The sequence below is a fragment of the Elephas maximus genome, chromosome 10 (assembly GCF_024166365.1).
Source record: "Elephas maximus indicus isolate mEleMax1 chromosome 10, mEleMax1 primary haplotype, whole genome shotgun sequence".
Classification (NCBI taxonomy): Eukaryota; Metazoa; Chordata; class Mammalia; order Proboscidea; family Elephantidae; genus Elephas; species Elephas maximus.
Window position 1 is genome coordinate 6756547 of NC_064828.1, and position 16858 is coordinate 6773404.

A 16858-nucleotide genomic window follows, 5' to 3' on the forward strand; every position below is an offset into this window, starting at 1 on the left:
GGTATTTTTGCTTCTCTTTAAATGTTAATTTTCTCCTCATTTTGTGTTCCCCTGTACATAGATGCACTGCCTCTGACTTCAGACATGCTGATGGGAGTTGAAAAATCAAAAAGGAGTAATGTGAATCAGCGTATTCCTGGCTACACTGAAAGCAAATCAAACAGTGTCCCCCGAAACCTGTGTGAGCAGGTTCCCAAGAGGCAGGCTGCTTGTGACCTACGAAGGCGGTTAGAGGACGCGGAGAATGGGGACAGAAAGCTTGGCGGCTCCAAGGGGTCACATGCAGACTTCAGTTTCGGGAATAATGGCTGCAGTCAGCTAGACATCTCGCCAGGGAGTGTTCCTCCTGAGTTTGTTCCTTGTGAAGGTGAGAGAGGCTTGGGTTTGCATAAGACAAAAGATCTGTTCAGTGACATTGGCTCTGAATCTCCTTTGCATTCAGCCGTGTACCCCTTTCTTGGCACTTTCGGAAATAAACCCTCACCTAGATGTACCCCAGGTTTTTCTGAATCAGGATCCACGCATACAGCCCTTCGAGGTTCCAGTGAAAGACCTGGTTTAAAAGTATACAAGTGCAGCCCGCTGACGGAAAGTGAAAATGCCGTACCGGGGACAGGCCATGGTTCAGGCGTCCAGGAAACCCCAGTCAAGGATGGAGGCGCCCTCAGCATCTCCTCAGCCTGGAGCGCCAGCAGTGCGACTCTGCCCTGTCACGGCCATGAAGTGTCATTTTTACACAGTGGGCCACAAGGAACCCTGGATATACTAACTGAATCTCTTAAATCCAAACCGTTCTCAGCAACTAATTGCCTTCCAGATATAGAGGAAAATAATATGACTTGTAAACAGAGGAGATGTCAGACTGATCATGTGCCAGGCCTGTCAGCAGAAACCATGTGTCCCCAGCCAGAGAAGATGAGTGTGATTCCTGGACACCCATCTCAGCACACGGCTCATCTATTAAAGTCAGATTTAAAAGAGCTCTGCAGCCCAGTCCCACCCTCAGCGTATCAGCAGCCTGCGAGAAGGTCAGTCCCTCCCTAGTGAGCCAACGAGAGGGCAGCTTGGCTAGCCCACTCGTCCATCTAGACTAACTGTTGGACAGTATTTAAGAAGAATCGCTATAACATTGAGAAGAAAACTGAAGGGAAGACTTCATACTGAAAAAATTGTGGGCTCTGCCTGTTTTGAGATGTTTAATAACATCTATTACATGAGTAAAGTATTCTCATAAAACTACCTGAGATACCTGTGTTGCCTTAATCTTCCAGAGGCCCGACGGTGTACATGTAACCTGCTTCTTCTGTGTGCTGCTTATATTTGGTTGCTAAACGGTCTATTTTTGTACTTATAAATTTGCTCATTGTGCAGTATTAAATTATTACCTATTTAAATAAACTTGCATATGGTCCGTAGAATTGTTATGAATTATTTTGTAATTCACAGTATATAAATGTTATATTGGCATCGTGTTTGAAATTCATCCAGAAAAAATATAAACTTTGATTATTTGCATGTATGATCAGTAAAATTTAATTTTTTAAATTAGCCGTTTTAATGAGGCTATAGATCTTTCCTGAAAATGTCTACCCAGAATTTTGATCCTTGCACTTAATTAGTAGAAAAGAGATTTTCCCAGGATTGCCACAAAATATGTAGCTGTGTCCTGGCTTTGTTATTTAAGATACCAGTCTGAATTTTTTTAGTTGACATTTACATTTTTTCATACCACTTGTGACTTCCACAGGCTCTCTTTGTCTCTTTTATGGTTTCACAGTGTTTCTTTCATCTGGAATATCGCTTTTTAAAAGTTGAAATAACAAGCTTTGTCACGTACCAGAAACTTTTTATACTCAGATTTCTGTTTATTTACCATACAGAGCTCACTGTGGCTGCCTGTCTTACTGTTCCCTACAGTACAGCGCTCACTGTGGCTGCCTGTCTTACTGTTCCCTAGGTTGAAGCTTGTGATTCTGAGGTGAAGAACGCAGGCAGGAATGCATGATCTCATACCCGCCTTTGTCTGGGTGAATTCCCCCAGAGGCCTGCAGGTGGAATGTATGCAGTGCTGACTGAAGACCGTCACTGTCTCTCATATCTTTTACCCCCAGTGTATTATGGACTATATTTTGGGGTTCCTCCAGTCTATATTCCTACCCAGAACCAGGCCAATGTGGGTAGTAGTGGCAGGGAGAGGGGAAGGGCTGGGTGGCGGAATGCACCCTCCACCTACTGGGAACCAACTCTGAAAGTAACAAAGAAAGGAACTGCCGAGACTTGGAAAGCTCTGCTGACTTAGCTGGTGACCAGGTTTAGATAGCCTAAATTTAGCACTGGATTTTGGTCTTGCCTTGACGTGCAGCTAGAGAAAGGAACAAACTGTCTCTCAGAGTCTCACCTATGTTCCTGAAGATATGATCCCCCTTCTGTATCAGCTTGGGTGTCATTGCTCACACTAAGAAAACCCCTAAACCAGCAGGATTTATGCTCCACATGGATCTGGTTGGTGCTTGGACATCTTAAACCCTGGGTATAACTCACCTGAGAATCCAGCTCTTTGCTCACCTACGTTTCCATCTTTGTTTTATATTCATGCCAGGTATTTAAACCCTCAGCATCAAGGCTGAAACTAAAAATCTTTTTCTTTCTGCTCCTTTTATGGTGCCTGTTATCTGCTTTGATATCCATAATCTCAATAGGATTAGGTTCCTTTATGTTATACAGTCTTCTCCCACCACTAAGGAAGGTATAAACTGATCAGTGTGCAGATGAGGGACTGTCCGGTCACGTTACAGTTGCCTTCAAGCCCACTCTGACTCATGGAGACCCCATGTGTGTAAGAGTAGAACTGTGTTCCACAGGGCTTTTAGTAACGGATATTTCAAAAGTGGATTGATTGCCAGGCTTTTCTTCTGGCTCGTCTGGGTGGTCTGCAGCTTGCCACCTTTTTGTTAGCAGCTGTTTGCGCTATCTAGGGGCTCCCTGTATAGCTAATTACGACCAACGGTGACTTACATGGGTCTGAAAGGTGACGCTTCCTCTCCTCACCCTGCACTTGTTAAAAGCTGAGGAAGAGTTGAGACTAGGAGAAGTGATTAGACTTCCAGCAGTAGATTTAGTTAACATTAAAAATTACTTCTCTATATGGCCCTATATTAAAGGCCATATATGTGTTAAGGGGTTTTACCTGTATTAACTATGTCACGTCATTCAGTTGCCACAATAACCCTGTGAAGTAGCTGGTATCATTTTAAAGATAAGGCAAAAGGCCCAGAGAGGTTAAGTCATTGACTCAAGGCCACATAATAAGTCAATAGGCGTATGTCACAAGACCTAAGAGCCCTGAAGAGGAGTAGTGGGAAATACACCTGGAAAGGCAGACCGGTTTAACAGGACATGCTGCCTGGTTGAATGCAGGGTTGTGAAGAGAACTGTACCAAGGGATTTAGAGCCTGGGTGACTGGGACGATTATTGTGCTGTCTGTCAACAAGCATTGAGAAGACTGCTGTGCTATCAACAGGTACTGAGAAATCAGGACGTGGGGAATTTAAGTGACTGTCTTCCTTAGAAAACTGCAGTGGCCAGTCCTGGGTCGGGCACACAGTAATAGTAAAGGCTAATGTACAGACACAGCTTGGACACTGTACCGAGCACTTCGTTAGCTCACTGAATCCTTGCAGCAGCCTTTAGACGTAGGCTCCATATGGACACTTCAGAGCTGGATACAACTGAGGCTTAGAAAGGTTGAATAATTTGCTGAACACAGCTAACACGGTACAACCAGTCACACCCAGGTCCTTTTCTTTAAAAAAACTTAATTTTAGAATAGATTTACAAAGACATTGCACAGATAGCACAGAGTTCCTGTGTGGTTTTCCCTCACATTACCATCTTACATCATTATGGTATAATTGTCACAACTAAAGCGCCGGCTTTTCATCTTGGTCCTTTTTCTAAGTACAGAGCTCATGCTCTTAACCCCTGCACTGTATTTGGCTTGGCTTATAGGTGAGCTGGAATTCGTTTTACAGGGGTAGCTCTTTCCTCCTCCCTTTGCTTCCACCTCTCTCTCCCTCATGCTCCCAAGAAGGAAAATGAGTTCAGCAGGCTTCTCCACGTGTGAATCAGTTTAACTTGCCACCTTCTAGGGTGTAGAAAAAAGTACATCTTACTCTTCAGTGGGGATTTATGGAATAGGGTATTATATAGAGATTATGTTGCAACAAGGAACTTAACTGGAAAACTTGTAATAGAACCATGTTGTAATGTTAAAATTCAATCAGAGTAGTTCATCTTTAAGAAAAGATTAAAAGGCATTTAAAAATTTCCTAGGAGTAAATATGCCATTCTAAAACCTCTTAATATATAACAACTTTTTTTCCTTAAGGGCCAAAACAGGAAATTAATTAGAAATCAGAATGGTAAAATTCATTCAAAAGAAATTATTTTCAAAAGTAAATGGAATGGTTTCTTCTTTAAAGTTCAGAAATTATATGGAAACTTACTTAGAGATCAAATTAAGTCTTGCGTTCTTGAAAATGTTATGTAGTGAATAAATTGAATAGAACTAACGAAGACTTTTTGGAGTTTTTTTTAATCGTTTTTTTTTATTTGGTTCATGCATAGTCTTTGAAAGATTTTGTTTCCTGACAACAAACTGGTTCCACAATTTTGTTCATCGTGTTGTGGACCTAATGTACTGGACCAAGTTCTGCTTCCTCTGCTGCCCTGGACTTATTAACCCTAGAAACACAGTTCGTTTCTATAAGAAGATGCAGTGGACCCAATTCATCCAGTGATCACAATGGCTCTGTAAAACTCAATGATTTCACTGGTCGTCAATGAGTTTTCCTGGAAATTTCTGAAAATGTGTAATTTCACAATCTACTCTGCAAGGATAATTCATTAAATAATCACTTTGATTCTCAGATACTCAAATGTTCACAGATTAATGGTTTCTAACCCACCCTCCTCCACGAATTTAAAAAAAAAAAAATTTTTTTTTTTTTAAATTTCTTTAAGATTCTTACCTGCTTGCTAGGTTGCTTAAGGTTTGACCTATGTTTTTTTTTAAACACAAAATGCTTTTTGACTACCTACAGTGGACCAGGAAAACCTAGTGGTGTAGTGGTTAAGTGCTACAGCTACTAACTAACAGATTGGCAGTTCAAATCCACCAGCCGTTTCTTGGGAACTCTGGGGCAGTTCTACTCTGTCCTACAGAGTCACTATGAGGCGGAATCAACTCGACAGCAACGGGTTTGTTTTTGGACAGTGGACCTGTCATTAAGACTTCTTTCCTAATTCTTCCACCAATCTTTCAAAGTAGGTCTTAATATTCCCATTTTACAGATGAGAAAGGAGGTTAATAGAGGTGAAGGAACTTATCCAATGACTCATTATGTGGTTGAACAGGCATCCAAAGTAGCCATGAGTTACTGCAAGGTGGATATGACCCCATATGCTCACGAAGGTTTATCTATAAACCAAAACAACAATATATCTCCAACATCAATACAGCATTTTTTCAAATACGTGTAGATGCTGTTGTATCATCAGTAAGAGGCCCTCATGCCTGGAACAGAAGCTGCTACACTGCCCTAGACTGCCTTCCTGAAGATCAGCTCCCGTCCGTGCTATTCACTCAGCTCCAGTTGATAAAAACCAGAGTTTTCTTAGGGTAGAAGACTAAGGTAGTGATTATAATCAGACTTTGGAATCAAACATGTTTCCAATCCAGATTCTATCACTTAACCAGTGAGCCTCAGGTCCCAAATCTGAAAAATGGGGATATGTAGCTGACACTGTTATTGACCCAACATTTTTACCTACTTCTTCCTTGTTGGCAGAGCAAGGAGGGAGTGTCTGTTCCTTCCTCTCATGACTCAATTCCAACTCTAGAGATGACTCCCATTTGGCTTCAGCTTATCGCAGTGGCCCCAGTTCCTATTGTCAGTGATTGGTTTAGGGGTGGGCATATGACACAATTCTGGCCAGTGTGATATAAGAGAAGAACTGGAGGGCCTCTGGAAAGTGTTTCTTCCTAAGGAGCATCTCCTTCCACACTGGAAAGGAGGGCCCCCCTTGTAGGTGTGTGGTGAGAACCCCTGCCACCATGTTGCTGTGCCTAGTTGTGATGCTTCCATCCTTGCCTCCATCCTGAAATGAAGCCATCCCACTGAGGAGGGCAGAGCTAAGCGAACTACAGAGGAGCAGGGCTAGAGCCCTAATGTACTGTCCCAGAGCTGACCAGCCTCTGTTTCCTTACGCGATGTATACACATCCTTGTTGTCTGGGCAATCTACCTGTTACTTGCAGCTGGAAATAATGTAATAGTATCTGCTTCATAGGGTTGTTGGAAAGTTCAAATGAGAATTTTTGAAAAGGACCTAACAGTGCCCGGCACATAGTAAAGACTCGCTAAATGTCATCTTTGGCAATAAAAACGCTGGTGTTTATTTTTTCAGGACCTAAATCTGGTGTGACGTCTCTGCCACTGAACGCTGTCGTTTCTTGTATGTTCTCCAGTACTTAGTAAACTGCACATGGATATGTCAGTTCTAGACCAACTGGTAGAATGACACAAACTTTTGCTCCTAGAATGCTGGGAGATTGATAAACACCTAAAAATGAGTTTAAAAGGAGCATTTTTTCTTTCTTTCAAATCAAAATACATTTGGCCCATTCCTAAGAAAAGTTTTATCGCTATTTGGAGATAGAAAAAAAAAAAGTCTCACTATTGGAAGCAAATCACCTTTTTCAAGTCACCTCCTAAATAAATATTGAAGGAAATTGAATTTTAAAGGTCCTTTCCCTGGATAAATCACGGTATGTACATGTGTTTGCCTGCTCTAGAGTAACAACGCTTGAACATCAGAAGAAAGAAAACCCAAACCTGCTCAAAATCAAGATATGCAATATTAACCAAAGAGGCTTTTTTAGAAGAAAAGAGAAGTTTTGTTCTTTTTGGAAGAAGTTTTCAAATGTTAGAACCAAACACATATGGGTAAGGGTACCAGGAGATAAAAAAAAGACCTTCAAAAAACGAAAATGCTTTAAGCATAGTAGTCCTTTAGGGTAATTAACATGATACTGTTCCTAACAAGGAAACCCTGGTGGCATCTGCTAACCGAAAGGTCAGCAGTTCGAATCCACCAGGCGCTCCTTGGAAACCCTATCGGGCAGTTCTCTGTCCTGTAGGGTTGCTATGAGTTGGAATAGTCTCAACAGCAATGACTTTGGTTTGGTTTGGTAGCTGACAAATCTATGGAGGAATAGAAACCTACAAGTTGAAAAATGTAGAGCCCTCTAGCTTTCCTCCTCTTTCTAAGACTAAGGGCAAGCAGCTGCTCTCTTCCTCCCTTTCAGAGCCATCAGTCAATTTAGAAGGGTCAGGTCAGTAGTCTTGCAGAGAGGGTGCAGAATTATGTGCCCTGTGAGGGAGGTTCAATTCCGGACACCCCCTGGCCCGAGGAAGGCTGTGGAAGTGGCAGTGACTGATGTTCTTCAGTGCTGGTTTTCCAGCAAGCTCAAATAGTTGGTTACATAATGAAGTTATGCCTCCTGGCACCCAAAGAACCAACCTACAATGAATGACAAATGTGCAACCTATTAAACAATTTCCAGTGAACCTGCAACACACACTCTTAGTCATTTTCTGAATACACGTAGCCGCTTTACCACCCCCCGAGCGCCCTTTCCTTGGTGCTTCCAGCCAGGAGCTCTCACTCTCGTTTGAATCTATTGCTGTATGATCACTGTGTGGTTTTTATTAGATACAAAATCAGTTGATCTGTTCTCATCTCACTTTGTTGCCATGGCTCTGGAAACAATACCGAATTGTTCAAGCCCCAACTCATCATGCAAGTTTCAGCAGGAGAACAGTCGGAGCAAGAGGCACCCCCCCACCACGCAGTCGGAGCGGGAGGCCCCCCCACCACGCAGTCGGAGCGGGAGGCCCCCCCCACCACGCAGTCGGAGCGGGAGGCCCCCCCCACCACGCAGTCGGAGCGGGAGGCCCCCCCCACCACGCAGTCGGAGCGGGAGGCCCCCCACCACGCAGTCGGAGCGGGAGGCCCCCCCCACCACGCAGTCGGAGCGGGAGGCCCCCCCCCACCACGCAGTCGGAGCGGGAGGCCCCCCCCCACCACGCAGTCGGAGCGGGAGGCCCCCCCCACCACGCAGTCGGAGCAAGAGGCCCCCCGCACCACGCAGTCGGAGCGGGAGGCCCCCCCCACCACGCAGTCGGAGCGGGAGGCCCCCCCCACCACGCAGTCGGAGCGGGAGGCCCCCCCCCACCACGCAGTCGGAGCGGGAGGCCCTCCCCCACGCAGTCGGAGCGGGAGGCCCCCCCCCACGCAGTCGGAGCGGGAGGCCCCCCACCACGCACCTCGCAGATAGTGCCCCCCTTCGGTGGGTGCGGCTTTGTTTTTCTGGTCAAGATGCACACCCTAAGCAGAGGTGCCTGGTTTCTATTTAAATGGGTACAAAATGTGTCCCCTTCTTTCTGTAGCTCTCACCACAGCTGGGCCAAAAGCCTTGGCTCTCTACGTTATTGGGGTTTCTCCTTTCCTATAAACAACTTGGGGTAGATGGTTGTGCCAATGGTGGGCGTGCTTGCTGGAGCCACTAAGTTAACTGGCCCAGCTAATTCATTCACTGAGAAGGAAAAGAATCCTAAGTGAAGTATCACATCATTGTCATCACAAACGAAGCTTTGGAGAGGTGATCATCAGGTCTGATAGATGATTTGGTTGAGGAAAGAGAAAAAGAATAACACTGCTTATCTACTCTAAGCAGTTTACTAGAACCTCTTCAAAACACAGCAGTACAAGACAGCACACCTAATTGCTCCCCCTGACAATATTCAACTTAAGGACTTGAAGCACTTACTGATGAAGATCAAAGACCACAGCCTTCAGTGCGGATTACACCTCAACACAAAACAAAAGTCCTTACCAGGGGTCCAGTAAGCAACATTATAATAAATGGAGAAAAGATTGAAGTTGTCAGGGATTTCATTTTACTTGGATCCATAATCAACACCCATGGAAGCAGCAGGCAAGAAATTAAAAGACATATTGCATTGGGTAAATATGCTGCAAAAGACCTCTTTAAAGTGTTGAAAAACAAAGATGTCATCTTGAAGACTAAAGTGTGCCTGACACAAGCCATGGTATTTTCAGTCATCTCATATGCATGCAAAAGATGGACAATGAATAGGAAGACAGAAGAATTGACGCCTTTGAATTGTGTTGGCAAAGAATTTTGGAAGAAGTACAACCAGAATGCTCCTTAGAAGCAAGGATGGAGAAACTATGTTTTACATACTTTGGACATGTTGTCAGGAGGAATCAGTCCCTGGAGAAGGACATCATGCTTGGTAAAATAGAGGGTCAGTGAAAAAGAGGAAGACCCTCAATGACATGGATTGACACAGTGGCTCAAGCATAACGATGATTGTAAGGATGGCGCAGGACCAGGCAGTGTTTTGTTCTGTTGTACGTAGGGTTGCTGTGAGTTGGAACTGGCTCAATGGCACCTAACGACAACAACAGCAATATGCAAAGTGAAGAGGTAGTAGGTTCCTGACAGAGACGGTGGTGCCAGAGGTGTCTGTAGTGCTCTGCGGATGTGTAAGAAACCCTGTAGGTATCAGGACATATGTGTAAGCTTATCTGACATGCATGTCAGTACAAGTATGTCCCCAATATTGCATGGGACAATTAGAATTTAAATTTTAGATTAAAATACTTTTTTAGTATAAGTATTTCCCAAATATTGTGTGGAACATATACTCAAAAAAAATTTTGTTGTTTATCTGAAATTCAAATTTAACTGAGCATCCTGTACTTTATCTGGCAACTCTGGTCATGATTCTTCTCTCCCCAGCCATAGGGGTAGGTACACAACTTAATCCTGGATAGGGACGGACACGAGACTCAAGTTGGCGCAATCAAAGTCTTTCTCTAGGATTTTATATATGGTTGTGGAAAAAAAGAGGCCCACTCTTTCTGAGATGATGTCAGTTTTGAGTTCCTCCATCATTAACCAAGTGAAAGAAAGATAGGTACAGAGACTCAAGAACAGGGCTGGGGGGAAGAGAGAGGGGCCGGATGACATTGTATAAGTAATCAAATTTGAGTTGCATTTCTGTCCCCTATAACCATAGCCTTGCTTTATATATTGTGACTCAGGATACGTTACATAAATAGCTCCAGGTCACACGGCTGGAAGTTAATTAATGATCTAGGATTCAAACTCTCATCAACTGACTACAAAGTTAATAGTCTCTCTACTTTATCAGGAGCCCTTCTCTGGTGGCGCAGTGGTTAAGAGCTACGGCTGCTAACCAAAAAGTTGGCAGTTCAGATCTACCAGCTTCTCCTTGGAAACTCTATGGGGCAGTTCTACCTTGTCCTATAAGGTCGCTATGAGTTGGAGTCAACTTGATGGCAACAGTTATGGTTCGATTTCTACTTTATCATTCTGCGATTACACTAAGAAAACTTCTGGAAACAGTAATCAAACAGTAATCAAAGAAAGATTATGTGACTGGACTCTCTTAATACCTAGTCCTCTGAGCTGGTTCCTGTCTCTCTCTCTCCTTCCCCTACCCTGAAACTGCCTTCTTGGAAACAAAAACCAAGAGCCCAGATCTTTTCTTAAAATGTTACTCTGAAAGAGAAGATAAATTACTTGTATTAGGATTATATTTCTTCACAATAAAAGGATTAAATCAATGGGTAGGGGTCTCTAACAACCTTAATGTGAGGGGTTCTTCCCTTCAGCCTTCAGGGTACAAAGAACTTGGGACACAAAGCTCTGAGGCCTCTGTAAATATGAAACTGCTCTCTGTCTTTCAGTTAGAATTAATTGTCAGGATGAAGTTTCTCTTCTGAATTCTGGAGTAGGAGATCTTTTTGGTCATCCTAACTCAGTAGTATACAAAAAGAGAGCTACAAATGAAATGGGCAAGGCTGTTGTTTTAAGGAACTGCCTTTGCTCCATTAGTGAGTGGCCTTAAAGAGTACAAAGACTCCGTAGCCTCAGGCCTGGAGCTTTATTCTACAGAGAAGATTTCCACATGGAAATGAAGACTCCCTCACTTCTCTGGATTTGAAAATGTAGAGTTGGTTGGAAACAATAGACATTAGGTAACAGTTTAAAACATAATTTATACGGAATACTCAAGTTGAATTGTGCTGTTTTCTCATCCAATGTTTTACTCCCCTCTAGTGGATTTTTATAGAGCACATGATACCCTGAATATGGTATAGAATCACTGATTTTAGGAGGAAAATGATTAAAGTATGTTTATGTTTTGTTGAATTTCTTTAGAATTCTGTAGAATTGCAGAGATAAAAAAAAAAAATGGAACTTACAGGTCTGTTAGCTCACTCCCCTCATTTTGCAGGTGAAGAAACTGAGACCCAGGAAGGGGCAATTACTCATCCAAGACCACGTGGTTCGTTTCTGACAGATCCTTTCATCACTGATGGCAGTGTTGAGTTTATAACCTGTGGCACCCATGGAAGTAGCCTAGGCATACCAACCCAGGTGCTTATCAGCAAAGGAGTGTCTTATGCCTTGCAGGAAATCAGAAATCAAATTTAGTAAATGTTGCTATTCAGGAAGGGGAGAGGCTTGCACAAGGAAAGGTAGAAGTGTTAACAAGGACACCTGGAGATGAAAATACTGACCAGTTCAGCTCTGGGTGACCTTCTTTTTTGCTGCTGCTGACTGTTACAGTATCTGCTCAGAGGGGTCATTTGGCTTGGAGACTTCCCTGCTCCATAGTTTGAATTCTTGCTTGGTAATTTTCAGCTTTGCTTTGTTCTTCTAAGACTTTCACTATCATTCTCCACAGAATTTCTACTTCACGCCAATCTCCCATATAAATTTAAGTTTCACATTTTGTATGTAAAGTTTTCATTTGTGTTACAATACTAATATACGAAAAAAAAATGCTTTCCTGATTATAAAAGTAACTCCTGTTAATTGTAGAAGATATAGGAAGATTCTTGGGACTTGAGCCAGCAGCCTGCTCTCTCTCCTGCTGATCTTGGATTCATCAGCCTCCGTAGCCTGTGAGCCAGCAGCCTGCCGTCTGACCTGTGGATCTTTGGTTTGTCAGCTCCTGCAGCTGTGTGAGTCAGAAGAAACCTCCTCCAGCCTGAAGCCTGACCCATGGGCTTGGGACTTGCCAGCCTCTACAACTACGTGAGCCATATCCTTGAGATAAATCTCTCTCTCTCTATGTATATGTGTATTTATGTATATACATGCTTCATTTGTTTTGCTTCTTCAGAGAACCCAGGCTACAAGAGTAGTTCTAGAGAAACAAATAGTAAGGATGATTTTTTTTTATTGTTATTTATTTATTTATTTATTTTTAATTGGTTTTCAAGTCTGGTTAGTCTTAAAGATGTTGATGGCTCTGCTTCCAGAAGCAAAGAGGGCACTGCTAATCAATGGTGTGAGGTGGCAATAGAAATATGCAAAATATCACGACCAATAAATCAGCTATTGGTGAGAGGTGAGGCTCTGGGTGATCGCATGTTTGACACTTTTGTGTAAATTCTCAGAGTAAGAAGTATAAGGAAGCTGGTGGGTTGGCTTACTTTCACTAGACAAAGTGGTGAAAGAAAGATGAGGTCAGGGCTTCAGAGTCAAAGCTCAAGTACCATATAAACAACCTCGAAGTTGCCACTTGTGCCCTGAAAGGAAGCCTTATTTCTTGCAAGAGAGCTGATATTGCTAAAACCAAACTCAGAGTCTTATTGTAAGAGTAGCTGAATTACAATGCCAATTGAATTCCCAACCTTGAATGGTGTCTGAAGCTAAAGTGAGGGCATTGACTGGGAAGAAATGGGATCCTGAAACTTCGGATGGGGACATATGGTGAGATAACAAGGAAGCTGGAGAAACTGAGCCCCTAATTCCATTGAATTGCTCCTGCCAACAAAACCACTAGCTCCTTCACCCCCACCTGATGAAAATAGCTCACCATTTTTTATCTGAAGTGCCTTTGTCAGAGATACTGCCTGGGACACTGTCTGAGGTAGGTGGCTTATAAGACATTGCTGAATGTTCTCAAAACATCCCCACCACCCATTTTTGCTTCTAGACCTGTAGCTAGACTTAAATCCCACCAAGCCCCAAAAGGTGAAGTACAGAGTGTGATCCAAGAGGAGGTACACTACACTCCAAAAGAACGGGTTCACTTTTCTAATACGTACAAACAGAAACCTGGGGAATATGTGTGGGAATGGCTATTAAGGGTGTGGGATGATTGTGCAAGAGACATAAAGTTGGATTGGTTTGAGTTTATTGATATGGGCCCACTAAGCACAGATCCTTCATTTAATGTTTCAGCTCAAGAGGTTAGGAAAGGATCTAATGGTTTATTTGATTGGTTTGCTGAGGCATAGATTGTGTGGTAGCCTGCACTAAATCAAGTTGAAGTACCTGACGTGCCTTGGCATACTGTAGAAGAATGTATCCATAGGTTTAGGGAAATTGGCATGGTACAGTGGGTTTATCAGGTTAGACTCACAGACCCACACATGGAGTGCCCAGAGGACGCCCCTGTTATCACAACGGAGAGGAAGACATATGTGAAGGGAGCCCCAGCATCCTTGAAGACTGCTGTGGTTGCTATTTTATGTAAGTCAGATTTCACAGTGGGAGCTGCCCTAAATCAATTAAGACATCTAACTACAATGGGGCTGATTGGACCCTGTGGTGGTAAGGGCCAAGTGGTGGTAGTCAATTGACAAAGACAAGTTGGGTATGGTTACTGTAATAGACAGTGGAGTCAAAGCGGTAATCAGAGTAATCTGATTCGTATGGACCTATGGCATTGGCTACTTAGTCAAGGTGTCACTAGGAGTGAAATAGGTAGGAAATCAACTAAATATTTACTTGACCTGTACAAACAGAAAAATTCTAGGTCAAGCGAATGGCAGCCTAACTCGAATCACCAGGATAGAAAGTCACAGCCCCTCAATCAATTCCCAGAGTTGAGCCAATTGACAGACCCACAACCCCGTGAATGAACCAGAGTCTGGGTCCTCTTGAGGTAGGATACTAATACACGGCCAAAAGCTTATATTGTTAATCTTTCTCCCAGTCTTCCCCAAAGGGATCTATGGCCTTTTACGAGAGTGACTGTTCCTTGGGGAAAAAGAAATAATCAGATTTTGGAAGATTACTGGTTACCGGCTATCAATTGACACTAATTCCAGGAGACCCAAAACGTCACTGTGCCTGACCAGTCAGAGTGGGAGCATATGGAGGTCTGGTTATTAATGAGGTCTTAGTTCACATCAGTTTGACAGTAGGTCCAGTGAATTCCCGAACGCATCCTGTAATCATTTTTCCAGGTCCAGAATGCATAATGGGAATAGATATACTCGGCAACTGGCAGAACCCCCACATTGGATCCCTTCCATGTGGAGTAAGGGCTATTATGGTAGGAAAGGCTGAGTGGAAGCCATTAGAACTTCCCCTACCTAGGAAAACAGTAAACCAAAAGCAATACCACATTCCTGGAGGGATTGCAGAGATTACTGTCACTATCAAGAACTTGAAGATTTCAGGGGTGGTGACGCCCACCAAATTCGCACTCAATTCACTTATTTGGCCTGTGCAGAAAAAAATGTTGGATCTTGGGGAACGACAGCAGAGTATCAAAAAATTAACCAGGTGTTGACTCCAAGTGCAGCTGCTGTTCCAGATATGGTTTCATTGCTTGAGCAAATTAATACATCTCCTGGTACCTGGTATGAAGCACTTGATCTGGCTAATGCATTTTTATCCATACCGGTTTAAAAGAAACACCAGAAGCAGTTTGCCTTCAGCTGACAAAGCCATCATACACCCTCACTCTTATCTCAGGGATATATTTACTTTCCAGCCCTATGTCATAATTTAGTCCACAGGGACCTTGATCACCTTTTACTTCTACAAGACATCACACTGGTCCATTATACTGATGACATTATGCTGATTGAACCTAGTAAGGGAGCAGTGACATTGACTCTGGACTTACTGGCAGTTGTTTGGACAGAACAAGGGGATACTGATTGGTTTAAAGTCAGGAAAGATGTGCGTCGGGGTTGCATTCTTTCACCATACCTATTCAATCTGTGTGCTGAGCAAATAATCCGAGAAGCTGGACTATATGAAGAAGAACGGGGCATCAGGATTGGAGGAAGACTCATTAACAACCCGCGTTATGCAGATGACACAACCTTGCTTGCTGAAAGTGAAGAGGCCTTGAAGCCCTTACTAATGAAGATCAAAGACCACAGCCTTCAGTATGGATTGCAACTCAACATAAAGAAAACAAAAATCCTCACAACTGGACCAATGAGCAACATCATGATAAAGCGGAGAAAAGATTGACGTTGTCAAGGATTTCATTTTACTTGGATCCACAATCAACAGCCATGGAAGGAGCAGTCAAGAAATCAAAAGACGCATTGCATTGGGCAAGTCTGCTGCAAAGGGCCTCTTCAAAGTGTTGAAGAGCAAAGATGTCACCCTGAAGACTAAGGTGCGCCTGACCCAAGCCATGGTATTTTCAATTGCATCATATGCATGTGAAAGCCGGACAATGAATAAGGAAGACCGAAGAAGAGTTGACGCCTCTGAAATTGTGGTGTTGGCGAAGAATATTGAATATACCATGGACTGCCAAAAGAACGAACAAATCTGTCTTGGAAGAAGTGCAACCAGAATGCTCCTTAGAGGCAAGGATGGCGAGACTGCGTCTTACATACTTTGAACATGTTGTCAGGAGGGATCAGTCCCTGGACAAGGACATCATGCTTGGCAGAGTACAGGGTCAGCGGAAAAGAGGAAGACCCTCAACAAGGTGGACTGACACAGTGGCTGCAACAATGAGCTCAAGCATAACAACGATTGTAAGGATGGCACAGGACTGGGCAGTGTTTCGTTCTGTTGTGCATAGGGTCGCTATGAGTCAGAACCAACTCGACGGCACCTAACAACAACAGAGGGTGGAAAATTAATCCCACAAAAATTCAGCCGCCTAACACCTCAGTGAAATTTCTAGGGGTCCAGTGGTGTGGGGCATGTCGAGATATTCCTTTTAAATATGTCGAGATATTCCTTTTAAAGTGAAGGATAAATCATTACATCTGGCCCATCCTACAATCTCACAACTAAAAAGGAAGCACAACGCCTAGTAGGCCTCTTTGGATTTTGGAGGCAATATAACACTCATTTGGGTGTGCTACTTCGGCCTATTTATCACGTGTCTTAAAAATCTGCTAGTTTTGAGTGGGGCCCAGTACAAGAGGAGACTCTGCAACAGGTTCAGGCTGCCATGCAAGCAGCTCTGCCACTTGGGCCATATGACCTGGCTGATCCAATGGTGCTTGAAGTGTCAGTGGCAGATACAGTTGCTGTTTGCAGTCTTTGGCAGGTCCCTTTTGGTGAATCACAGTGCAGAGCCTTAGGATTTTGGACCAAAGCCCTGTCATCCTCTGGAGATAACTATTTTCCTTTTGAGAAACAGCTTTTGGCTTGTTATTGGGCCTTAGTAGAGACTGAATGCTTAACCAAGTCACTATGTGGCCTGAGCTACCCATCATAAGCTGGGTGTTGTGTGACCCACAGAGCCATTAATTCTGACATGCACAGCAGCACTCCATCATTAAATGGAAGTGGTATGTACGAGATCAGGCCTGAGCAGGACCTGGAGGCACAAGTAAGTTGCATGAGAAAGTGACCCAAATGTACATGGTCTCCACTCTTGTTATAAAACCTTCTATCTCCCCATCTGCACCTATGGCCTCATGGGGAGTTACTTATGATCAGTTGACT

At 43.4% G+C, this 16858-nt stretch overlaps 1 protein-coding gene across 8 annotated transcripts in view; it reads left to right on the forward strand.

Moving 5' to 3' along the window:
- Nucleotides 1-1498, forward strand: part of CEP152 (centrosomal protein 152) — a 143236-nt gene extending 141738 nt beyond the window's left edge. For 2 of the 8 annotated variants that reach the window (XM_049898550.1, XM_049898552.1), the window contains exon 28: nucleotides 62-1498. In XM_049898550.1, the coding sequence (XP_049754507.1) occupies nucleotides 62-1044 (983 nt within the window). In that variant the 3' untranslated portion in view covers nucleotides 1045-1498. The remainder of the gene's footprint in view (nucleotides 1-61) is intronic. The other 6 variants (XM_049898547.1, XM_049898548.1, XM_049898553.1 and 3 more) reach the window with 4 other exon arrangements.
- The last annotated feature ends 15360 nt before the right edge of the window (nucleotides 1499-16858 follow it).